The sequence below is a fragment of the Pseudopipra pipra genome, chromosome W (genome assembly GCF_036250125.1).
Source record: "Pseudopipra pipra isolate bDixPip1 chromosome W, bDixPip1.hap1, whole genome shotgun sequence".
In the NCBI taxonomy this organism is placed as follows: domain Eukaryota; kingdom Metazoa; phylum Chordata; class Aves; order Passeriformes; family Pipridae; genus Pseudopipra; species Pseudopipra pipra.
The window spans coordinates 61,670,904-61,697,858 of record NC_087580.1 but is presented as its reverse complement, the minus strand read 5'-3'; the positions used below and the strand labels follow the sequence as shown (position 1 = coordinate 61,697,858).

General features: G+C 42.8%; 1 protein-coding gene and 1 long non-coding RNA gene across 4 annotated transcripts in view; one reads left to right on the top strand and one right to left on the bottom strand.

Moving 5' to 3' along the window:
- The window catches only part of LOC135404394 (uncharacterized), a 149,795-nt gene that overhangs the window by 57,452 nt on the left and 65,388 nt on the right, over nucleotides 1–26,955 (bottom strand). The window lies entirely within an intron of this gene.
- Nucleotides 9,405–26,955, top strand: part of LOC135404388 (kinesin-like protein KIF2A) — a 107,754-nt gene continuing 90,203 nt past the window's right edge. For 2 of the 3 annotated variants that reach the window (XM_064639118.1, XM_064639115.1), the window contains exon 1: nucleotides 9,481–9,544. In XM_064639118.1, coding sequence (XP_064495188.1) covers nucleotides 9,481–9,544 — 64 coding nt within the window. Of the gene's footprint in view, nucleotides 9,545–26,955 lie in introns of all 3 variants that reach the window. The other variant, XM_064639117.1, reaches the window with a different exon arrangement.

The following is a 26,955-nucleotide window of genomic DNA, read 5'->3' as shown; positions in this document are numbered from 1 at the left end:
GACTGAGGTTCCTGCGGGCAAAGGATTTGATTTGATTACCTCAGTAGTGGTGGTCGCAGCATACCCAGCCATCTTCACACCTTGTCTTATGAAACTGCTGCCATCGGTAAACCAGTCTTCTGCATCCAGGGGTGGTTCTTCTTTAAGGTCCAGGCAGCTGGAGTGCACTGCTTCAATGGTTTCCAGGCAGTCCTGCACGACAGGTGCAGCCAAGATTCTTCCTTCTAGGAATGAAGTTGAGTTAACAGTGTTAGTCACCTGAATGGTTATATCATCTGATTCAGCCAGGATTACCCAATATTTCAGAAATTGGGAGGGTGACAGCCAATGATTTCCTTTCTGTTCCAGTACTGTAGATACTGTGTGGGACACTAACACAGTCATTTTCTGTCCCATTGTAAATTTCCTGGCTTCTTCTATATTTATGATCATTGTTGCTATTGCCCTTAGGCAGGTGGGCCATCCTTTGCTTACTTCATCCAATTGCTTGGAGAAGTAGGCTACTGTTCTTTTGTATGGCCCTTGTTGCTGAGCCAGGACCCCCAGAGCCATTCCTTGTTGTTCATGCGAGAACAACCAAAAGGGCTTCGTTACATCAGGCAATCCCAACGCCGGAGTCCTTATGAGTTCTCATCTCAGTTGTTTGAAGGCTCCGCTTGCTTCGGGGGTCCAGATTAGGTTGCCCTTAGTCATTTTTAGCAGGTCATATAAAGGCTTTGCAATTAGTCCATACTGATATATCTATAAACAACACCAACCTGTCATTCCTAGAAAGGCTCGAAGGTTTCTCACCATCTGTGGTTTCGGTGTCTGGCAGACAGTTTCCTTTCTTGTTGTCCCCAGTGATCATTGTCCTTCAGATACTTCGTAATCCAGGTACACCACTTGTTTCTGCACCAGCTGTGCTTTCTGTTGAGAGACTCGATACCCATTTAAGTCGAAAAAGTTTAAGAGGTTTACTGTCCATTGGACACATTCTTCTTGTTTTTCAGTAACAATCAATAGGTCATTCACATATTATAAAAGTACACCCTTTCCCGGTGGTGACTGCCATTGTTACAATTCTTTAGCTAATTAGTTCCCAAAATTGTGGGAATATATTCAAACCCTTAAGGTAATACTGTCCAAATGAGCTGTTTTCCTTCCTGTGGTGGGATTTTCCCACTTGAAGGCAAATATCCTTTGACTTTCCTGTGTTAAGGGAAGGCAGAAAAAGGTATCTCTTAAGTCTAATACTGTGAACCAAATTACACTTTCTTTTAATATTGTTAATAGGGTATATAGGTTTGCAACAGCTGCATGTATGTTTTAGCTATTTTATTTACTGCTCTTAAATCCTGAGCCAACCTATGTGTTCCATTTGGCTTTTTGAATGGTAAAACTGGGGTGTTGAAATCTGATTCACACTCTACAAAAGCCTTAATTTCAAAAAGTTATCTATTATTGGCTCAATTCCTTTTCTATTTTCTAGTCTCAGTGCATATTGCTTCCTAATTACTGGGTTTGCTCCTGGCCGTAATTCTATTTCAATGGGAGCTGCCCTTTTCGACTTTCCTGGTGTTTCAATAGCCCAAACTCCTGAGTATACCTGATCTAAAATTTGATTGACATTTGAATTACCCTGGCTTGGCTCCACATAGCTCATTGCTAAACTCAGAGCTGCTATTAATTTTTCTTCCTTTACCTTAAGTTCAATTTTACTTTGTTTGAACTCTATTACAGCTCCCAGATTTTCTAGTAGGTCTCTGCCCAATAAATTTGGTAAATACAAAAACTGATGCACTCCCATTTGTTTTCCAATTTTGAACTTTAGGGGTTTCAAAAGAAAGCTTTTCTGATTGGCCAGTGGCACCCACGACTTAAACATATTTATCACTTTTAGGTATTAATTCAAAACAGAAAATGTAGCCCCAGTATCAATTAGAAAATCTAATTCTTCTTTTTCTTCCCCTAGCTTAATTTTTACCAGCAGGTCCCCTAGGCACTGGCCTGCCAGCCCCCCCTTCACTCAGTACTCTGTAAGCAACAACAGCCCTTCCCGTGCCTGTATTTCCACCTGTTAATTCAGGGCATTCTTGCTTCCAGTGTCGCTCTTTTCTACAATATGCACACTGGTTCTGACCCAACCTTGTCTGTTGGGGAGGCAAACCTTACATCTGTTACAAAAGGCTCCTACATATAACCAACAGTTGCAAAATGGACAAATCTTAATTCTAGGTCTTATCCAAAGTGGTGTGCTTATAGTTAACTCTTCAGCACTACCTCTCACATAGCAATTCTTAGCATGATAATACCTTTAACTATGTGCTCCTGGATGTTTCAAGGTAAGCAAGATATATCAGGTACACAATAACAATATTTGGCCAAATACAAACAAAACCAGACCAGACCAGACCAGAGGGGATATTCCCCTGGGAGAGCCTCCTCTCCCGTGTCCCCCGTGAGACGGCGTCCCGCCTCGACTTACAGGTATCCAGAACCAGAAAAACCAGAACCAGAATAAACAAAACCAGAAACCAGATACAAATACCTTTTATCAATAGGCAGTGTTCTTGTCCAGCCGCCGCAAGAAGCCACCGAAGAAGGGAGCCCCTTCGGGTAAAAAGACTTACCCAAGGGTGCCCAAGGGGGTCTCGTCCTCCGAGGGACTCTGCAGCTTGGTGGAGAAGGTGTCCTGACACGGTCGCCAAATGAATCCAAAAAATTGGTCCAAGAAACTGCTCAGAGACTTTTTATCTTTAAGCAGCAAGGTATTTGTTTATTCAACGTTGGGAGCAAGCCAGCTCGCGCTGGACAAACTTGCTTGAAGGCTTCACACAAAATCAGCATTTTTATACAATCTTCAGATGTGATTAAATGCATATTCATGTGATTACAACATCTATCTATGCATATTAATAATAGGCGGAGTATAGGTGGAGCTCAGGCAGGGCTTGGGGCGGTGCTTCTCTTGGCCCTCAATCCTGAGGGTACTTCCACTCTTCCTCCATGGGTCTGGGGGCTTAAACTCATCTTCTTCAGCTTGACCTTCCTTCTCTTCCATTGTTCTTGACCCGCTCACTGAAGCTTGGAGAAAGCCCTGGCTCCTGGCCTATTTCTTCTATTCAAATGTCTACCTTATCCTACTGCATTTCTAATTTATCACCTCTAGGCCTATTACATGTTCTTGTACTATTTTCTTAAGCTTTGGTCCAGTAAGTAGAACAGAACAAGCACAGATCATTTTGGATGTTGGTAGCTTGTTAGCAGGCCCAAATTTCTTAGTTAACTCTTTTGGGCCTGGCCTCCTGTTTCACACTGACCATGAAATAATAGAGTTTTCAATACTCAGGAATGCAAAGAGGACCATCAATAAAACCTCTACACTGGACTTCCAGAGGGCAGATTTCGGCCTATTCAGAAGACTGGTTCAGAGGGTACCTTGGGAAACAACCCTTGAAAACAAAGGGGTCCAGGAGGGATGGACATGCTTCAAGAAGCTAGTCTTGAACACACAGGTGCAGGCTGTCCCAGTCTGCTGAAAGGCAAGCTGGCAGAGAAGATGACCGGCCTGGCTGAACGGGGGGATTTTGAAGGAAATAAGGGTAAAAAAGAGAGCTTACCGATTATGGAAAAAAGGGCTGGCTACTGGGGGGTCCCAGATGATTGGAAGTTGGCAAATGTCACGCCAATCCACAAAAAGGGTCAGAAGGAGGACCCAGAAAACTACAGGCCTGTCAGCCTGACCTCAGTGCCTGGCAAGGTTATGGAGCAGATCATCCTAGGTGCAATCACACAGCACCTACAGGATGGACAAGGGATCAGACCCAGCTAGCACGGGTTTAGGAAGGGCAGGTCCTGTCTGACCAACCTGATCTCCTTTTATGATCAGGCGACCCACCTGGTGGATGAGGGGAAGGCTGTGGATGTGGTCTACCTGGACTTCAGCAAAGCCTTTGACACCATCTCCCACAGCATACTCCTGAAAAAGCTGGCAGCCCACGGCTTGGACAGGGGCACTCTCTGCTGGGTTAAGAACTGGCTGGATGGCCAGGCCCAGACAGTGGTGGTGAACGGTGCTGCATCCAGTTGGCAGCCGGTCACTAGTGGTGTCCCCCAGGGATCAGTGTTGGGCCCAGTTCTATTTAATATCTTTACTGATGATTTAGATGAGGGTATTGAGTCCACCATTAGCAAATTTGCAGATGACACTAAGTTGGGGGGAGTGTTGACCACCTGGAAGGCAGGAGGGCTCTGCAGAGGGACCTGGACAGACTGGAGAGTTGGACTGATTCCAATGGGATGAGATTCAACAAGGCCAAGTGCCGGGTCCTGCACTTTGGTCACAACAACCCCATGCAGCGCTACAGGCTGGGCACAGAGTGGCTGGAGAGTAGCCAGGAAGAAAGGGACCTGGGAGTTTGGATTGACAGGAAGCTGAACATGAGTCAGCAGTGTGCCCAGGTGGCCAAGAAGGCCAATGGCATCCTGGCCTGTATCAGGAACAGTGTGGCCAGCAGGACCAGGGAAGTGATTCTTCCCCTGTACTCAGCACTGGTGAGGCCACACCTCGAGAACTATGCCCATTTCTGGGCCCCTCAGTTCAGGAAGGATGTCGAGGTGTTGGAGCAGGTCCAGAGAAGAGCAACAAGGCTGGTGAAGGGACTCGAACACAAGTCCTATGAGGAGAGGCTGAGGGAGCTGGGGTTGTAAACAACCTGGAAAAGTGAAAGCTCAGAGGAGACCTCATCACTCTCTACAACTATCTGAAAGGAGATTGTAGTCAGGTGGGCGTCGGTCTCTTCTCCCAGGCAATTATCAGTAGGACAAGAGGGCATGGTCTTAAGCTCTGCCAGGAGAGGCTTAGGTTAGATATTAGGAAGAAATTCTTTACAGAGAGGGTAATCAGGCATTGGAATGGGCTGCCCAGGGAAGTGGCGGATTCTCTGTCCCTGGAGGTTTTTAAGATGAGACTGGATGTGGCACTTAGTGCCATGGTCTAGTAACCACGGTGGTAGTAGATCAAGGGTTGGACTTGATGATCCCAGAGGTCTTTTCCAATCTGGCTGATTCTATGATTCTATAATTTATATGTAAGTCTAAAACATTTGTTGTGTTTTGGTTTTATATCAAAAACAGCTATAGGTTAAAAAGAGCATATCTTTAGCTCTGTTATAATTAGAAGAGGCCTTCTTAAAGGGACTTGACTGTGGTATTACTTGCATCAGATCTTTTGCAAAGAATAGATATTTCTTCTCAGTCTAAATAGTCTAAATTAAATGAACAGTGACTAAACTAGAAAGCCAATCTGATTTTACTGGGCATATCTTGCTACCTTTAATATCATAATTCCACCACAACCATAGTAAGGAACGCCTTAATGAATAATGTGATTCAGACCTAAATTTCTCATGTGAAAAATGAAGCTGGGCAAGGACAAGAAAGTAAGACTCAGTTTTTAAAACTAAAAAAGTGTTACCCTTTCATTCTTCTTTTAATTTTTCCTTAGCAGTTCATTAAAAGGGTGATTTACATCAGTTAGAGCCAATATAAGTAGCAACCAAGTTGTGCAAGATAGCAGTTACTGATTATTTTAACTTTTTGTCAGTTCCTCTTCTGGCTCTCTTCTGTGTCTGTGTGTGTATAGAATCATAGAATAGTTTGGGTTGGAAGGGACCTTGTGACAGTGGCAAAAGATAGTTGGGTCTTTGCATGCATCCCCCCCACACAACCCCCCTACCCCCTTGCTGTCTCTGATGGCCAGTGTGGTTTGTCCTAAGATAAGTACACCAGGCAGGTATGGCAGAAGGAAGTCTCTGGATGCTCGCATAGTTAATGCATTCCAGACATGGGAGAGCTGTGATGTTGGCGATTGACTTTGGTGCACATCAGCCTGCAAAAGGGTACAAGGACCAATTGGTCAAACTAATCTTTCAAGCTTGCAGGCAGCTTCCTGGTGGATCATCCCCTCCCAGCAGGCTCGGTATGATTATTAATGAATTCCCAGAGGTAGCACCCAAGGCCCCAAGGCCAGGGCAGGAGAGCAGCACTGAATACACATCCCAAATGACCCTCACTGCCCTTGATGTTATCATGTCTTAAACTGATATCCCACAGTACATCAACAAAGCAATCCCGATCCCTCTCCCTGCTCTGAAAAAGATCCCTGCAAGGAGCGCATGTGGGAACATATACAGGTTTAGGTAACACACCCACATGAACAGACCAAGCAACACTGTGACCAGTGGCTCCCTATCTAATACTGCAAATGCTTAGATTAAATTTGTTTCCAACATGCTCTGGTCAGATCTGTTGTTATCTCAACCCTTTGTGCCTTACATTGGGAGCCAATTAAGGCTGTAGTGGTTTAGGAATGGTATTCCCCAATTTAGTGCTCCCACCAAAGCACTCTCTTGTCCTCCCCCGTCCAGTTGGAAACACAAAAGGCAAAGATCACAGGTTGAGATAAGACCAATTTACTGGAAACAGAAATGAGATAAGGAAAGGAACAGTAACAGCAACAATACTAATAACAAAAGTGTACAAAGAGAAAGTGATTTACATGCAACATTCTCGCCAAGCTCAGGACAATGAAAAACAATGGTGGACAGACTCTCTGCCTGCCAAGCTTTCCCACAACTGAAAAGGAATGCCCTTTCATCTTGGAAGTGAGAGAGAGCCCCTTTTACCCATCCCTGGCAATGATGTAAGAGTGTATCGAATAACACAATGTCTTGGCCGTGCCCCCTCCTGCTGATCTGGGTTGGAACCAGGACATCAACTGTAAGATAATATTAAAGTGCAAAAACATGTTTTCCTATTCTCAAATTTATAAGGTGGCCACCATCAATTACAATATTTATTTATTTTATATTTAGTCATTGGATCTTCTCCAAACTTATTCCAGATTTTCAAAATACATCCCAGAGGGCTACAGAGTGGAATTGTGGACTGGTTTGCCAATACCCAATTACTCATTTCCTTTATCCTTAGGTCCAGACCTTCAATACAAATTGTTTATTACACACTGCTCCAATCCCATGTTGGTAAAGATAGGAGGGCCCTTCCTCCCTTTCATGTAGTTTTTGTGTATATTAACACTGTTACAAATTCTGATTGGATTTACACAGGGCTTGCAACTCTTCCACATACCAATTCCACAACACCACACACTCCAGTTGTCACTGTTGATGCCTTAAGACCCTTTTAGTTTCTTATTTTTCTAATTTTGTAAACTTTATGAGTTTTATAAGAAGTAGAAGTAGATTTTAGAAGCAGCAGCAGCAAGGCCTATGCTGTTTAGAGAACACTCATATCTTGGCCTGAACAGAACACAGTCAAGAACTGGGTGACCGTGTACCCGTTGTGCTCTGAAGATGATGAAAATGATGAAGAGGTGGTCCCGAAATACACCCCAGACCCAATTCCCAGGGGGTGGGCCAGGGGGTGGACCGGGGCAAAAGCAACGGGATGGACAAAACTTGGATTGGTCGGGCAGTATTATAAAATGTAACATCTCAGGCACGGCCTGCGTGCGCGTCTTGTAACATCTATACCTAGGCACAAATTAAACCCTTTCCTTATCTCACCCTCAATTAACTGCTCCAGAGTTTTTTCCTTAGCACCATTTTAGGTATCACTGTCAAGTGTGCATGAACCCTCCAAAATCCTCCTCATCATGTCTTCCCCAACTTCCTGCACCTCTTCCCCATAGCTACATGCCGAACAATACACTTTATTACACTTTCCCTTTCTAATGCCAACAGGTTAGCATTCGCTGCCACCAATCCACATTCTTTATGAGCCTTGTAATTATTCCGCAATGCAAAGAACACATCACCATGTGGTACTTCATCCCATTTTCCTTCCTGGCAACAAAATAACATTAACTGTAGGATAGTATTATAGTTCAGTGTTCCATTCTGAGGCCATTTTTCCCAATCCTCTTATACATACAAAGGCCATCACTGGTTACAATACATAATCAACTTTTTCTTAGTAAGGGGATCCCCTCCAAACTTTCTCCAATGCCCTAGAATACATCTTAAGGGTGAAGTTTTTACAATCTCCTCTTCTTGCAAGGCAGAGATTCTTGCACCCATTATAGTTATACTTTATCTAAATAATTGTAACAACAAGCAATTACTACAGACAATTAAACAATCAAACAGTATTCACAAATATTGTGATGCTGATCAAGACAACTAGGAAACTGTACGGGAAGGACAATTTTAAACCTCTTGTGGCTTCATCATGTTAGGAACTGCCCTCAGAAGAGAAACCCAAGGGACAATGTTTAACAAAATGGCTTGCTGGGGTACAGGAATCATTATAGGGAAACGAGGAAGATGAAATGAGCTTTGGTTTTTATTTAAGTTGTATAAAGGCAATCATGAGGTGAAGATGGATGGATGGATGCTGTTGACAGCATAGACTTACTTGGACTTGTTCCAAATAATAATTCTGGTATTAAGAGCCTAACAAATAGCCAAGCGACAGAGGAGCTAACTAAAACTTTTATTCTAATAAAAGGGAGAGTTCACTGGCCAATCCCCAATGAGGTCTCTCAACTTGATAGAGGTCGCAGCCTCTTTTATCCCCTTTGCCTGAAACGCAGGTCCCTCCCCTTTCCCCATTGGCTGAGGTACTCCGGGGTTTCAGACTTTCCAACACACCTACAGTGTGTCCCTCATTACATGGTCATTAGGGGAAGGGTCTCCAACATTTTCAAAATGGAGGTTACTGATCCTTTGCTGCTGATAGATTCTCTTGTCTCTGGGCAAACTGCACCTTTCTGTAACTGACAACTGAACAACCAGTAACTTGTCACTTTTTACTACTAAATGTAACTACACTACAAACTGCAAGAACACCTATTTATACCTAATAGACTGAAGAGATGCTGGCAGGTTGGGGAGCAAGTACAAAGCATGCTTCTAAGCTGCTCTACTTGACACACAGGAGCCTTATGAGTAGATATTAGGTAGATAAAGCTATTACATTAAAACTTCGAGGCAGCTTGGTAACCATCTGGTGCCAAATAGGTGCACGTGTGTGTTTTTAAGTCAGGGACAGGGCCAAGAGGAGAGGCTCGCACAGGCGGCCCGCAGGTGAGACGAGCATCTCCCAGTGCAGGCCAAAGCAAGTGGGGAGGCAGCCCCAGGGGAGTGGGGGGTGTCCATCTTGTGCCAGCCCCGCTCAGGTGCTGCGAAGGGTGGAGGATGAACCGCGGTAGCGCTTCTGCCCCCGCCTCCTCTGTGAGCCAGGCCTGTCGTGATGCTGCGGCGAGCTGCACAGGCGCTGCAGCTACCAGTGCTTATTGTACCCGGCCGGCGGCTTTTTTCTCTCTCCGCCCTTCCCCCCCCCCTTTCCGCCTACCCGCCCTCTCGAAGCTGCCGCGGTCGGTGCTGCCATCGCCACCGTTGCTACTGTGCGCATCCTCACTGTCCCCTGTTCGCCGGCCGGCAGTGCCTCCGATATCCCCGGCTGCCCCATGAAGCGATGGCAACGGCCAACTTCAGCAAGGTTCAGATAGGGATCTACGTGGAGATCAAGCGCAGCGATGGTCAGTGAGGCAGGGGCGACGGGAGGGGCTGTTTCGGCGAAGTGGCTGAGTGCCGCCGCCCCGGTGCGTGGTGCAGGGGGGGCGGGGAGGAGGCTGCTCGGGGCTCATTGTGTGCGCGGGGCTGGGGAGTGACCGGGCCTAGAGCGCGCTGCGGTTGTCGGGGAGCGCTCGCGCTTGGCGGTGGCGGCGGCGGCGGCTACCGCTTCCACTGGGGGCAGGGAGGCTGCAGCGGGGCGAGGAGGCGACGAGGAGGTGCGGCGGCGGGGTAGGGGGGCTGGACTGGGGATGAAGCAGGGATGTAATGGGCTCATGGGGGAGGGGAAAACGGGACAAGTGTGGAGTGAGCAATTAGACGTGTGGGGTGGCTGTGGATGGGGTTGAGATGATTTGTGGGAAAGAGGGGTGTGGGTGGGGAGGAAAGCCTGGGAAGGTGGGAGGGGATGAGGTGATGGAAGGAGGAAAGGCCTTCAATGCAAAGTAATAACTTTTTGTTTACTCTGGCATATGAGCCGTGTTCTGAAAAAATGACACAACAGTATGCTCTGACAGAAATGCCTTTAGACACTTTCATCGTTTGACAAAAAAACTTGATATTATTATTCCAGTTGTTCCTTATGATTAAAATATACGAAGAGTATTTGCTATTTATGCCCATGAGTTGTTATTTCTCTGTTGGGGATCCATTGTTTCTCATCTTGCTCAGTATCTCTTTATGAGAGGATGTGTGGTGCTGACTAGGAATACACGTGAATAAAGGAAGTGTGTGTGTTAGGTGTAGGGTACTAATTTGTCATATTTGTCTGGAAAGAGAACTGAAATGGGAAGTTCACTGACTGAATCAATGGCAAGTCGCTTGTGACTTCAGCTCTTCAATTTGAGTGGGAATATGTAATCTGTTCTCAGCCTCTGTGAGATCTATGATACCTACTAAACAGGGGTGGGGTTCTGCTGGGATTTTCTGGAAAGTTGGTTGTTTTCCCCCACCAGATTCAGGAGTTTGCAGATGTTTTTAAGGGAAGAAAGACCTGGAGATCAAAGGCACTGAAGTTAGAATGGTTTTGTCATGAGGCAGGAAACAATAATCCAACAAGCTTGTCTACTCATGTCCCATACCGCAGTTCAACCCTACAATAAAATAATGGTCAGTGTTAGCTGGACACTATATTAAACCTAAGCTCTCAATTTGTGCTTAATGGCTTGTGTGTCGTGTGAAGAATCTGATTGATCTGGCAGTTATTTACATAACTCTGTTTTAGGTTTCAGAAAACCTCACTGTAGCAACTTGTAAAACTGTTTTTTCTGAGGCTTGTGTGAACTTCTAATAAACGTTGCTGTTTGTTTTGTATGCCTTTGGAAAATAAGGCAAGAGAATGTTTGGCTTCTTCCCCCCCCTTCCCCTGGATTCTGCTCACTGTAATGTCAGAAGTGAGGACAGTAACTCTTGAACATAATAATCTTTATTTTCATTACTGTTAATGGTTTACATATTTTGCAGTATCACATATGTGATGCAGCACATTAAATATATTACACATCAGTAATATAGTAGGGGGATGCCTTCACAGCAGTTGCTCAAACTATAGGATTTGGAACATTTGTGTTAATTTGGTCCTTGTGAGCAACCAGACTGCAGTGTCATACCAGTTAGTGGGTCCTGGTTATTGTGAGGTTTGCTTGTTTTTCATTGGGACTGGAGGAGGAGGTGCCCCATTATGACTCAGGCTACTGTTCTGTTCTGTCATTCTCTTTCCAGTAAACTGTAGGAGGAACTGTCCTAGGTATGTGGAAGGGAGCATTTTAAGAAAGATATCAAAGGACAGCCAGCACTAGATTGCATTTAGATTGCATTGCCTTTCAGAAGGTAGGTTTCCAATCTGAACTGTGGTTACACAGGCAATCGAGATGAATCTAGCTGCTTCTAACAGAGCGAGGCTCTTGTTGCCTGTCAGCTGTGTTGTTCCTATAAACTCTTCCATCCAGTGTGGCCAATTGTCATGGTTTAACCCCAGTCAGCAGCCAAGCTCCACACAGTCACTCGCTCACTCCCCCACCAGCGGGATCAGAGAGAGAATCAGAAGGGTGAAAGCTAGAAAAGTCATGGGTTGAGATAAAGACAGTTTAATAGGGAAAGCAAAAGCCATGCATGCAAGCAAAGCAAACCAAGGAATTAATTCACTGCTTCCCATGGACAGGCAGGTGTTCAGCCATCTCCAGGAAAGCAGGAATGCATCCTGTGTAACCTTACTTTGGAAGACAAATGCCATAACTTCAAATGTCCCCCCCTCCTCCTACTTCCCCTCACTTTATATACTGAACATGATGTCATATAGTCTGGAATATCCCTTTGGTCAGTTGGGGTCAGCTGTCCCAGCTGTGTCTCCTCCCAACTTCTTGTGCACCCCCAGTCTCCTTGCCAGCGTGGCAGTACGAAAAGCAGAAAAGGCCTTGGCTCTGTGTAAGCCCTGCTCAGCAATAACAAAAACATCTCTATATTATCAGCCCTGTGTTCAGCACAAATCCAAAACACAACCCCATACCAGCCACTGTGAAGAAAATTAACTCTACCCTAGCCATGATTTTTTTTCTCTGTTGATTTAATACAGTAATTGATTATTTGATTCACTAAACACAGTAGAAAACTTTTGGATGTGCTAGTTTTCTGCAGGATTAGTGAGTTCAAATGACTTGGAGGGATCTGTGACCTCAACATTATCGGTGTATAGGAAATGCATGGACAGGGTGAAGTGAAGGTGAGAAGTTTGATCTTCTGGTTCAGTAACAGTGAGCTACCTGAATCTGCTCTACCCAGAACTATATCCTAGGTAGAATCAGGGCTGTGTATCATACCAGCTGCCCTAGGCTGAAAACATGATTAAAACCATTTAAAAAACTTTTGGAGAAAATGGTGTGTTGATCTGGGCTTTTTTTCACATTGCATTGTCTGTAGTAAGTCCTTTTTTAAAATTAAAATTGTTTTCAAATGTAAGTATAATGATTCTTTTAAATTTTCTTATTTACCTGTTTATTTGCTGAATCCAGAGAAAAGTTTTAGTTTGTTAATTAGGTCATTTGAAAAAGTATGCATTTTTTCCCATCTCTCCACCAGTTATGCTAAACACTTTTCTGAATACAGAGCTTGATTAATTCTGGATAACTTTATTATTCTTTAAGTAAAAAGAAAGACTAACAGAATAGCATTTCTTCTGGTGAAACATCACTGTTAAAAGTCATACTTGTTCATTACAACAAAATTGCAAAGACATGTAGAACACAGTAAATGTGAGAATGCAACCAGAACATTCTGGAAAGAAGTTATGTATTCTTTAATTTTGACAGGTTCTAATTAGGTTTAAGTGTTTCATGAGGGATTTCTTATAGGACTGAATAGAAAATAGATGTTGCATATTATTAGAACTTGTGGTCAAAAACACATGAAAAACAATGTTTGGATAAACCCCAACATTTTCAAGGACTGATGCTGCAGAGCTGTTTGCTGTAAGTCTGTTTTTTCTCAGTGGTTAAACATTGGTATAAATGTTGTCTGGAGTTGCAGATAATATTTTCAGTTATAATTGGAATAACTAGTTAGGTTCATGTAGTGTTAGAGCATATTAAGTCAGTGTTATAGGTTAGAAATTCAGGAGAATTTTTCTTCCCCTGCTCCATTCTAAGAAAACGGAGTGAGTGGGGGGAAGGGAGCCAATTAGCTTTACAAAAGATCTAGCCGAATTCCTGGCTAATGGGACATCAGAGAGGCTGGGGGGAGCTGGCCGCCGGGACTGAAGACAGGGCAGACTGCGGAGTTGGCTCTCGGAGGGAGACGGGGGTCTGCGTGCAGGCATTTGGGGAGAGGGACTGGGGGGTCTGGTTTTTTGGCTTCTCATCCTGGTCAGCTCGGACTGCTGGCTTCGACTTGCCTGGCTGTCCCGCTCTCCGGATCTGCTGTGTTTCATCGGAGAGTTGCATGCCCGCGGGAGAGAAGGGAGGAGTTTTGAGACGCCATCACCTGGGACAGCGGTGAGTCCCGTGAGAGTGGACTGCTTCCCTTCCCTTTTTCCTCCCACTGAGGGAAGAGTCCCCCATTTCCTTCTCGGTTTCTCCCGCGGTCCGGGACCGCCCCCCCGGACCCCTCTCCCCGCGTGGTGACCGCTGGAGCCCAACAGCGCCCCCTGCTGACCAGGACAGAGAACTGCAGGCCCTACGCCTTCAGCGATCCAACAGCGCCCCCTGCAGGCAACGACAGAGAACTGCAGGCTCTGCACCTTCAGGGATCCAACAGCGCCCCCTGCAGGCCATGATTAGGACTGCGCTAAAGGACAGAGAAGTATTCATCCAGACTTTTTTTTTGTTTTTTTTCCTAGGATTACCGTCTAGTTTTTTTGTACTCTGTTACTGTTTTTTCCAACATACATATATCTTTTAATAAAGGGTTGTTATTTCTTTTGTTTTTTCCACACTTCCTCGATTGAAGGCCCCTTAATTTTGAATTTACAATTGCTGAGAGAGAGGAGTTTGGTCTGTCTTATAACTCATCCTCTTTAGCAAACATTCCAGTCTCCTCAGACTGAGACAGTCAGCTAGTTTGTCTTTTTATAATGATTCTTGATAATGAAATTTACTACTTATTTCAGTCTAATTTATGTATGTTGCTTGAAATATGCCTTTGTAATCTATCTTGGAAATGGAAAAGAACTCATTCATTTTAGGTTGTGAATTGCTAAGAATGGGCTGCATTTCCAGTCTTCTTGAAAATTGCGCCTTATCACATGGAAGCTTAGGGAAGTAGAGGTGTGGCCAGAAGGTACCTGCAAGACCTGCCGTAATGGTGTTTCCTCCTGTCCAGAAGATGATCCTTGTTGAGATCTAAATATGGGCATTTTTCTGTTGATGAATTCCGTTTACTCAAATAACAATAGTCCCCTGCTTTATGTGTGATCTTACATCTGTATCTCCACTTCTTGTGTATTATCCAGTTAATGATGACAAAGACCTATATAACTACTTGGAGAAAGAATATCTCACATTTTTCCCCCCATAAATTCAGTCTTTTGATGAAATAGGATACATCTCTTATGCACTGCAGCCCTTTAGTAGGCTCATTAGTTGATTAGTGTTTTTTCTTTACTTTTTTAGTCCAGTTCTGTTCCATCCATTTCCTCCTCAAGCTGTTCCTGTTTTCCCTGTCTTTGCGGATCTGAAATACTACCTAGAAGGACGGAGAAATTAATTATATATTTTCTCATTTGGAAAGCAGGGGGAAAATACAGTTCTGGTCTCACTGTGTCAAAAATAATGTAACAGGCATGAGGAGAAGGGATGTTCTTGTAATTGGAAGAGTGACTGAAGATTTGACAGAACTGCCAGGAAGGGAAGAATGGTGAATTTTTAGGGATTAACCATCAAACAGTGTAAAAAAGAAAGATCATGAACTTGTGCACATTCTTTTCATAATACAAGAATAGGAGAGCCGTCAGCATTTGAAAGAGAAAACTTAAAACTGATAAAGGAAATCAAACTAGGTACAGTTATCACATGGAGCTTGTTACCAGAGGAGATGGAGGCTAGAAGCATAGCAGAATTTTAAGGAGGATGTTGATGTGGATGGTAGGAATATCCAATTTTACACTAAAAATTAAAGAAATACACCAGCAACTGTAAAAGGTAATTTCTGTTTTACCTGACTCTGTAGTTTAAATAACCTCTAACTGATGGGAGGTAGAGAAAAATCTTGCCTGTGACTGTATTATTTTGTAATTGTCTACTTAAAAATTTTCTTTACTTGTCTCTGAAGTAGCTGGAACTGGTCACGGTCAAAGATGATCCATCCAGTCTAAAAACCTACTGGCACTTCCTCTCTCCTTAGACTTGCCAAAACATCGTAACTGTTTCACCTTCAAACATGAACAAGACTAAATTTTTGTAATGTAAGGTCTGTAATATTTTTCTTTACAGCCCAACCTCCATGAAATTGATGTTTCTCAGATTTGAGAGGTCTGTACCATCCTCTGTCTTCTGGGTAATCCTGTATGGTGATCTTTATGTACAATTCTCAATAGCAATAATGGTTTTATAGCAAGATAGAAGGCATAATGATGTTATAAAAATTCTGTTCAGGTTTGGGTAGTCACCCTATTTTACAAGCTCTTGAGGGTAGATTTAAATGGTAATGTGCTTTTACTCTTTCCTTTTGTGACATACATCTATTCCTTCCTTGTTATTATGACTTTTTTTTGTTACTATATTTAAATAATTTGACTCAATTACCTAATCCCTATGTAAGCCATATGGACACAATGTATCTTTGTCCTTCCATAGTGGCCAGATCATATTCAGGGTTTGAAATTTACTATTGCTGGTTGATCTAATGGGTCCAACATTTAGGCTTACTTATCCAGTGTAGGTTCTCATATTGTTACATCCAGAGTTTCTGGGGATTACTGGAGGAGGATGTGTTAAATTTTCTGTGTCCTTTTTCAAATAACCTTTTAAGTGTTCGGCTTTTGTTATGCAGTAAGTGTATTTTCACTGTAACTCCCAGATTCTCAGATATTTATGTAGGCCTTCTGTATTTTGTATAAATAGCTTTTGAATGACAAGAGTTGAAGTCCTGATCTTCAGCAAATCTCATATTTGTTCCATAGGTGTGTTTAACACAGCATTACATAGTGATGTCTGTAGCTGTATATGGCTACTAGGACTATGCAGCTTGTATTGTGGTTTTCCCTTTATGGGGGAATCTATCCTTTACTTCTGTTTGGTGGGTAAAATTATTACTCTTTCCACCCACTCTCTATAATGGCCTGTTGCCTGGGTTTGTTGTCCTAAAATAGGTTCTTTCACCCAATTTGCAAGAGGCCAATCCACACACGCAGTCAAGTTATTTGATTTATTTACAGTTCTGTGTAGAAAGGGATGCTGGGTGGCAAATGCACAAAGCCAGCACAACAACTATCAAAACTTTTCACTATTTATACATTTTAGCAAACAAAAGCATTAATGTTCATTGGCTGCAAGTTACATAGTTCTCTTATTAATTAGTATTCTATCTTCTGTTGGTTAAATGATTCCCCGGAGCACAAAATCTGTAGCATTTTTGTTGTCTTAACCTGTGGAATCTGCCACTGTGATTAATTTTTTTTTGTGCTTGAGAAATAAGTAACAGAATGGAGTAAATTCACTTCATTGTGGTGTTCTTGTTAAGGTTATTCCTTTGCAAACATTATAAAGTTTGATTTTTCTTTTTTTTTTTAAGCTTTTTTCCCATCTTATTGTTTATTGGGTATCTTGTCTTCCTCACCACACCCTTAGCCCTGCACAGGACCATCCTTAAGAGTCACACCATGTGCCTGAGAGTATTGTCCAAATGCTTCTTGAACTCTGGCAGGCTTGGTGCTGTGACCATCTCCCTGGGGAGCTTGTTCCAGTACCCAACCACCCTCTGGGTGAAGAACCTTTTTATAATATCCAACCTAAACCTCCTGTGACATAACTTCAAGGCCATTCCCTTGGGTCCTGTCACTGGTCACCACAGAGAAGAGATCAGTCAGTGCCTGCCCTTCCTCTTCCCCTTCATGAGGATGTTGAAGACTGCAGTGAGGTCTCCATTCTTCTCTTCTTCAAGCTGAACAGACCAAGTGACCTCAGCCGCTCCTCATACGGCTTCCCCTCAAGACCCTTCACCATCTTTGTTGCCCTCCTTTGGATGCTCTCTAAGAGCTTAACATTTCTTATACTGCTGTGACCAAAACTGTTCAACCTGTTCTGAACACTAAAATATGGTGTTCACAATAAATATTCACAGTATGTTTAGTCATAGAGGAAAAGAATTCAATGACTTTTGATAAGTTAAAGGTTTATGTTAATTTTTCAGAATTAAGTTAAATTCCTAACGTAATGCAAAAAGTAAGATACAGAAGTCCACAGTTAGGACTCCCAAGCAGTCTTAACTTTGTCCAGTAGTGCAAATGTGTAGTTGTCCTGGTGTACAGTCAGGTGGCACTGGGTTCTGTGTGGTGAGCATTTGCATGTGAATCGTTTGCCTATCTTGTATACTCTGCTATTAATATTGTTGTTGTTACTGGTTTTTTTTCTTATTTCATTGCTGCTTCTAGTAAATTGTTCTTATCTCAACCCATGATCTTTACCTTTAGTGCCTCCAATTCTCCTCTCCAGCCCACTGCAGGGGGAGGGGGGGAGTGAGCAAGCAGCACATGGTCTGGGGTGTTTCAGTGGGAACACTAAATTGGGGAATACCATTCCTAAACCATGACAGTAGTAAACAAAATATATGGTTGAGCATGATGGTGTTTATAATTTAAAGGGTTTTAAAGAAGACATTACCTGTTAATAATCAATTTCACATAATACCTCTTTAGCGTAGTTAGAGATATCTGGAAGCCTAGATGCTTTCAGTGTGTATTTTCAGATGTAGGGTAGGTTTTTATGGAGCTGGAATACATTTTTTTGTTATTTCTGTTCATCTATTTCAAAAACACGAACAAGCTTTCAGGTATATGAGCAATTCTTTTTGTTTGTTTGATAGCTTATCTATGTTTTCCAGTTTTGCCACTTGTGTCTTTTCAGAAGGGAACGTTTTTTGCATTTCTTTTTAGTTTTTGGAGGAGGGAATAGTTACAGTTTCTTCTAATGTAATTTTTTAAACTTGCAGTTGTATATTCCAAACCTCTGGATTTATTGGGACTTGGTATTTGGGGTTTTATTTAAATTGTTCTCAGTACTAAACTGAACATAGACACTAAAAAAATGTTCCTGGCTACAGTATTTGGACCAATATTTACTGCATTTTGATCGAGATTTCGATACTTACTTAGGACTGTTAGACAGTCATCATAATTAAGTTAGCTACAGTTAATTTTGACTATTGGTGTGATTCCACAGCTGTTTAAGATTAACTCTGTGCTGCTTTTGTCTGTCCACTGTGTCAGTATTAGTTTTTAGTTAAATTTAGGGAACTAAACCTATGGCAATTCAGATGTAGATTACCTTAAACTGATATTAGTTATGGCCATGAACCTGTTCATATTGTATACATACAGGCACATGCAGTTTCTTCTTTTTTTTTCCTCATTCCTCTCCTTAAAATGTTCAGTTGTTATACTGCTGTTTTAGTAGTTTCTTATTTTCACTTGAAGAATTAAAAAGCCTATAGCTTGCTATAGTGTTCCAAATAGAGAGACAGGTGGTTGACCTGATTTTTCTACAACTCTGACCTCTATAAAGGGACACTTTGAATTCTATATTAAGTGTTTAGCTATAAGACAGTACTGTCTGATACCCTTGAAATGCATTTTCTGCATATCCCCAGAAAGTATCACGATAAAGAGATAAGTTGTGTCTTAGAACATCCATAAACCATTGATTTACTGTGAGACAGCGAAGTACACCTGTTATGTTAAATGATTTTCTCAAGTGCAACCACTATTGGAGGCAGAATACAGGGCTAGATATTCTTGTCTTGTGCCACTTTTCTCTGTGCCTTGTAATCGCTCCTGGAAAACAGCAGCCATGGGTAGTTCTCTGGGAGGGTGTTATAGATGGCTCTGCCCTTTCTCTATTGAAGAGTGTTATGTGGAATTAATTTTGCAGTCTTTGAATTTGGTCATTGCTAAGTATGTAAAACTAGATTTTACATCTGTTAGACAAAAGGCAATAAAGCTGTGTGAAAAATTACATTAAAATTAGCTTTCCTGGAAAAGGGAATGAATTTATCAGACTTATACTTTTTTTTTTTTTAAAGACTTTGAGGTGCTGGAAAATGTCCAGAGAAGGGCAACAAAGCTGGTGAAGGGACTAGAGAATGAGTCTTATAAGGAGCATCTGAGGGAGCTGGGATTGTTTAGCCTGGAGAAAAGGAGACTCAGGGGGACCTTATTGCTCTCTACAACTACCTGAAAGGAGGTTGTAGTGAAGTGGAGGTTGGTTTCTTCTCCCAGGTAACAAGTGACAGGACCAGAGGAAATGGCCTCAAGTTGCACCAGGGGAGGTTTAGATTGGATATTAGGAAAAACTTCTTCACTGAAAGGCTTGTAAAGCATTGGAAAAGACTGCCCGGGGAAGTGGTTGAGTCACCATCCCTGGAAGTCTTCAAAAAACGTGTGGATATGGCACTCAGGGACATGGTTTAGTGGTAAAGATGGCAGTGTTAGGTTAATGGTTGAACTTAATGATCTTAGAGGTCTTTTTCAACCTTAACAATTCTATGATTTTATTAGTCCTTCTGCAATGCCGACTCTGTAAAACATAATTGTCCAATCCCAAGCAGTAACAAAGTGAGTTCAAGTAACAATAAATCTTTGACTTGGGTTGCATTTTTATCTGTGGGTGGTCATGCTTTTCACATAGAGGAACGTTAATTGCTTTCAAGTTATCAGTAATATCACTGAAGCTTTGTCAAGTTCGAGTTTCTCATGGCTCCCATCAGGCACTGAAAGCTCTGTGTAATCCTAGGTATCAGAAGTGTCAGTATTTTCAGTCCCTTCTGTTAGTTACAGGATAGTATGTTAAGAGTTGCCTTCAGTGGATGAACACACTGAATGTGTATGTGAGTGGAGGGAGGTAAAGCACCTGCTTTGTTTAAAGGTTTCTCTTTAGAAGCAAGGTACATAGAATACTTGTTCCCTTGCAGAGTTTGGATCTAGAATTTTTGTTGCCCAGTGTTGCACATCTTGCAATCATTAAAATGTGTTACTTTCCCCTTGTGGTTGAACTGCATAAGGAGTTTGAGGTGTATTCCCAACTGATCTATAAAAGTGTTTGCTAGAGATGCAGGCATGCATAATGATGTGGTGACGAGGATCTCTGACTCTAGGACAAGGGCAGTGAAAATGAATTAAGCTTGAAAAGCATATTTACACTTAGATTTTGGAAACTGCATGCACCACTTAAGAAGGATGTGAAGGTCCTCGAATGCATCCAGAGGAGGGCAACAAAGCTGGTGAAAGGGCTGGAAGGCATGTCCTGTGAGGAGCAGCTGAGGACTCTGGGTTTGTCTAGTTTGGAGAAGAGGAGGCTGAGGGGCGACCTCATGGCTCTCCACAGCTTTTGGAGGAGGAGAAGTGGAGAGGGAGGTGCTGAGCTCTTCTTCCTGGGATCCAGTGACAGGATGCATGGGAATGGTTCAAAGCTGCATCAGGGGGAGTTCAGACTGAACTGAGGAAGTATTTATTTACTGAAAGTGTGGTCAAACACTGGAACGGGCTTCCTAGAGAGATGGTCGATGCCCCAAGCCTGTCAGTGTTTAAGAGGCATTTGGACAATGCCCTTAATAACATGCCCTTAATAACATGGTTGGCCCTGAAGTGGTTAGGCAGTTGGACTAGATGTTCATTGTAGGTCCCTTCCAACTGAAATAGTCTATTTTATTCTAATACTCCAGGTTTCTGATTGAATTTTGGGTTATGTTTGCATGTTCTTCTATACTACATTTATGAATTGAACTTCCCAGGTCATCTTGACATTTTAATAGGGTAGGAATTCAGGTGGTGATAAATGAGGTAAATATAAATCACAACCTGATGATTTTTAAGTTACAATAAGCTTTCATCAAACTGTAGAGAAGAACTCTGGTGGTAATTGATGGCTCTATTGGTCACAGTGACCAGGAAGTAGTTGAGCTTAAAATCATTGGCCATGGGAAATAAACTGCCAGCGAAACTTTGTCCCTGGATATGGGGAGAACAGACTTCAGGTTGCTGAAGAAGCTAGTTGACTCAGTGAATGAGGGAAAGACCGGGGATGTTGTCTACCTGGACTTCAGTAAAGGCTTTGACCCTGTTTCCCACAGCATTCTCCTAGAGAAACTGGCTGCTCATGGCTTGGACAGGTGTGCTCTTCACTGGGTAAAAAACTGACTGGATGACTGGGCCCAGAGAGTGGTGGTGAATGGAGTTAAATCCAGCTGGCAGCTGGTCACTGTGGTGTTCCCCAGAGCTCAGTTTTGGGACCAGTCCTGTTTATTATTTTTATCAATTATCTGGATGAGGGGATCGAGTGCACCCTCAGCAAGTTTGTGAATGACACCAAGTTGGGTGGGAGTGTTATCTGCTAAAGGGTAGAAGGCTCTGCAGAGGGAACTGGACAGGCTGGATTTATGGGCCGAGGACAATGTTATGAGGTTCAACAAGGCCAAGTGCTGGGTCCTGCACTTGGGTCACAACAACCCCCTGCAACGCTACAGGCTGGGGGATGAGTGGCTGGAAAGTGGCCTGTCAGAAAAGGACCTGGGGGTGCTGGTTAACAGTGGCTGAACATGAACCAGCAGCATGCCCAGGTGGCCAAGAAGGCCAATGGCATCCTGGCTCATATCGGCAATAGTGTGGCCAGCAGGATGAGGAAAGTGATTGTCCCCCTGTACTCAGCACTGGTGAGGCTGCACCTCAAATCCTGTGTTCAGTTTTGGGCCCCTCACTACAAGAAAGGCATTTAGGTGCTGGAGCGTGTCCAGAGAAGGGCAATAGAGCTGGGGAAGGGCCTGTAGCACAAATCTCGAGGAGAGGCTGAGGGAGTTGGGGATGTTCAACCTGGAGAAAAGGAGGCTTGGAGGGCCCTTTTCACTCTCTACAACTACCTGAAAGGAGGCTGTGGTGAGGTGGGGGTCCTTTTCTTCTCCAAAACACCAAGCAATAAGACAAGAGGAAACAGCCTTCAGTTGTGCCAGGGGGTCCATGAATGCTAGTCATTTTTTAAGAGCCATTTCTTAAGCACGCAGGAGCAGGCAATTACAAAGTGTCAAAAGTCAGGCAAGCAGGGCAGAAGGCCAACTTGGCTGAGCAGGGATCTTCTCCTAGAACTTAGGTGGAAAAGGAAAGTGTATGGATGTTGGAAGCAGGGACAGGCAACACATGAGGACTACAGAGATTGCTGTTCACTATTGTGCAGCCAAAGCTTGATTAGAGTTCAAGCTGGTCAGCACTGTGAAGGATAACAAAAAGGAAAGGAAGATCAGAGGTAGCATTGGCCTGTTACTTGATGAGGTCAGTCACCTCACAAATAGGGACATAGACAAAGCAGAGAGGTTTAATGCCGCCTTTGCCTCTGTCTTTAAAACTGATCTTGGGCCCTGGGACCACCAGAGCCCTGTGTTGGAAGACTGTGACTGGGGGGATGATAAACTCCCAGCCAACTCTGAACTTGTGCAGGACCTGCTGTTCCATCTGGATCCCTATAAGTCTATGGGGCCTGATGGGATTCATCCTAGGGTACTGAAAGAGCTGGTTGATGTTATCATGGGACCTCCCTATTATTTTTCAACAGTCCTAGGAGTCTGGAGAGGTCCCAGTCAACTGGAAGCTGGCAAATGTTGCCCCAACTTTCAAGAAGGATAAGAAGGATGACCCTGGTAATTACAGGCCTGTCAGTCTCACTTCAGTGCCTGGTAAAATTATGGAGAAAGTTATTCTGGGAGTTATTGAAAAACACTTGAGAGACAATGCAGTCATTGGTCACAACCAGCATGGGTTCACGAGGGGAGAGTCCTGCTTAACCATCTTAATTTCCTTTTATGACAAGGTCACCCACCTAGTTGACCAAGGGAAGCCAGTTGATGAGTTGTGGTTTTTTTTTAATTTTAGCAAAGCTTTTGATTTTGTCTCTCACAATATCCTTCTGCACAAAATATCCAGCATACAGCTAGACAAGTCTATAATAGATTGGGTGAACAATTGGCTGATGGATTGAACTCAAAGGGTTATAGTAAATGGAGTTACATCAGGCTGGCAGCTAGTCACCAGTGGGATTCCCCAGGGCTAAATTTAAGGGCCAGTGGTCTTTAATGTTTTTGTAAATGATCTGGATGCAAGAGTCAAATGTACAGTAAGTAAGTTTGCTGATGATACTAAACTAGGAGGTACTGTGGACTCCCTTGAGGGTAGAGAGGCCTTACAGAGAGATCTGGATACACTAGAGAGATGGACAATCATCAATCATGTGAAATTTAACAAGAGCAAGATTCTGCACCTGGGATGGAGTAATCCCAGTTATAGATACAAATTGAGGGACAAGAAGCTGGAGAGCAGCTCTGTGGAAAGATCTGGGCATTTGGGATGATGGCAAGTTGAATGAGTCAACGGTGTGCCCTGGCAGCCAAAAGGGCCAACTGTCCTGGAGTGCATCAGGCACAGCATCACCAGCCTGTCGAGGGAGGTGATTGTCCCATTCTACTCTGTACCAGTACAGCCCCACCTTGAGCACTATGTGCAGTTTTAGGTGCCACAATATAAGAAGGACATCAGACTATTAGAGTGTGTCCAGAGGAGGGCAACCAAGATGGTGAAAGGTCTCAAGGGTGAGACTTATGAGGGGTGGCTGAAGTCACTTGGCTTGTTCAGCTTGGAGAAGAGAAGGTTGAGTGGGGACCTTGTCACAGTCTACAACTTTGTCAAGAGGAGCAGTGGAGGGGAAGGTGCTGATCTCTGTCTGGTGACCAGTGATAGGACATGAAAAAATGGAATGAAACTACATCAGGGGAATTTCAGATTGAACGTTAGGAAAAGGTTCTTCACTGAGAGGGCGGTTGATCTCTAAAACAGACTCTCCAGAGAAATGGTCATGGCACAAAGCCTGTCAGAGTTCAAGGAGCATCTGGATGATATGGTTTAGTTTTAGGTAGTCCTGTGAGGAGCAGGGAGTTGGACTTGATGATCCTTATGGGTCCCTTCCAACTTGAGATATTCTATGATTCGAACTAAAATAATACTCAAAGTTTACTTATTGATTTGAGCTTGAGCTTTTAGAACCTTGTTAAGATAAGGGAAAAATACAGACTTTAAACTTGTATGAAACTAAAGGCTTCTGACTTTTAACCAGGAGCAACAGTTGGCAGCTCTGTAATAAAGTAGGTAATGGTAAATATTCTTACTAAATGTAATATTGTAAAGTAAGAGGAATTAAAAAAAACAAAGCAATAAACAAAAAAAGCCCCTATTTGACAGGTTAGGTCATAAATGGCAAATGGTACTAGTCGTAAACATCTTTAAAAGGGGCTAGTAGAAATTTTCTGTGATGCAAGAAGCTATTGTTTCTAGGCAGCTACTGTCAGCTTCAGAGAAAGCAGAGTAAATCATGAAAAGGAGGTTTCTGCCATTTATTCAAGCAATGAACAAAATGAGAAAGGGGGAAGGGAGGGAGACGACTGGCTAAATCATCTCAGTCTTTTAGCAGACAGTATTCACTGCACTATTTTAATCCACCACAATTTTAAATCCTGTTGTAGGAAAACTAAAAATATTTTAACAACTACTAAACCCCAGTGCTGTTTGAAAGAGATACTTGACTTAATCTCCCTTTGCTCCTACGTACCATAACTGTATTGAAATTTATACTGAACAGAGAGGACTTTGAGCTGTAAAAATATATAGCAAAGGGTTCTGAAGAGGAACTTCCAGAAACAGTTTTAAAGATTTTTAAAAAGCTGCCTGCAAAATTGTTTTAAAGGAGTCCAAGGAACTGCTGACTAAATGTGCAAGGAGATGTCAAATTATTTTCAGTTTTATGGAAGTAACAAAATACATATAAGAAGACATTGAACTATTCCCATAACTTGTTTATGATCTGTCAACTCATAGAAAAGATATGAATGTCATTACCAGTGATTGAATGAAACCCTTCACTTATGCAGTGGTAGTAAAAGAAAAATGTGATAGAGGATAGAATATACTATCATAGCATATCTTGTTCTCATTTGAATAAAATTGCAGCTCTAATTGCTAATCTTCCTCAAATGTGAGAACTGCAGGGATTCATATAGACCATAAAAGGGACCTGTGGGTGTTGGAAAACCTCACAGGAATGTTTAAAATGGGTGGATTTTTGGTTTGTTGTTTTTATTTTTGTTTGGGCTTTCTTTATACTTTGGAAGGGAGATTGCCTTGTGAATATATGACTGTTGCCGAAACTGAAACCAGTACACCGCTGAAAGCTCAACAAAACAATATTTATTACAAAGAAGTAGCCAAGAGAACGAGAAGCTGAGAGACAGGAAAGAGAAGGGAAACAAGCCCCCAAGACAACCCCCCACTCAGGTGTTATTTATGAGGTTGTCTTACCAACCCCAGAATGCTTAGAATTCCCCATAGCAGAAGCTGCATCCCCGGAGTGTTGGCAGGCTCACATGATAACGGGCATCCCTGCCAAGGCAACGTTGTCCTCCATGTGAAGCTTGAGTCCCTCTCCCAGCAAGAGCTATCTGCTTTTTATACAATTAACCTATGATGTCTACCAGGGCGGGTGTGGCCAGCACCGCCCAGCTAGAGGCCTTCGGTCCCTTCCCCCATTATGTAAGTGGTGCCCCTTCTGCACATGCGTGTGTACATTGGAATTTCCCCATGCTTGTGTGCTACACCTCAGGGGGTCTTTTCTAAATGAGTCTGGGGGCTTACTTCATCCTCCTCCTCTTCACTTTCTCCTTCAAATGCCCTTGGAGGGCCGTTGGCCAATAGTGAGGCCCCAATTAATTTCAGTTTATACAAGATACTTCCTTCAAGGACAAAGTTCTCGTTTATCAGTGCTTGTTTTCACATAACTTGGCAGAAAAAGAACAGACTCTCACAGATGGCTGGGCCAACACACAGACCAAAGGGAGCAGCATCTAATTAAGCATGAATACAATGACAAAATTATTATTTTATGAAAAGTGAAGGAAAACTTTTGTTTTTCTCTCTATAAGACTTTTACTGAAAATGAAGAATGTGAAATTATTTAAAAAACTCATGAAGTGTTTCTGCCTTTTTGGAGGTTCCTCCTTCTCCTTAAAGTATGCTCAACACTACCATAAAGTGTGCCCCAGTGGATTAGACCAATGGTTCATCTTGTCCAATTGCAGTAGGAGAAGCTATCTAGGGAAAGCAGGCCAACCTTGTCACTGTTTGCAGTCTCATGCTTTTGTCTTCCCCCAGTATCCAGAATTATATTTGCATTATTAGAAGTACAACTCTGCCTAGTCCTAATATCCATTATCCATTTATAGATCTATTGTCTGTGAATTTATTGAATACCTTTCTGACTGTGGGAAAATAACAGAAGATTGGTGAGGAGGATTGTAAACACGCTTAAGTCACTTGCAGCTGGGATGTAGAAAAACACATAACATACTAGTTATTGTTTAGTCTTGTGTGTTTGACAAGTAGAACATCTGTGTTTAGATAACATAGGACTGTGTTACCTAAAATTGAAGAAAAAATTCTCTGGACAATTTTAGTATAGAAAGGTAGAGAGCAGTTCTTTAATTATAGCGCTTTAAGGGAACAATATACACATTGCATATTGCCCCCCCCAGCATAGATTCTTACAACTTTATAACACTAGCTAATTATGATATCTAACCATTACATCATGGATACACCCAGCCCAAAAATTGTCTGTCCCCTTGGACCTCCCTCAGGCACACCTCCCGGATT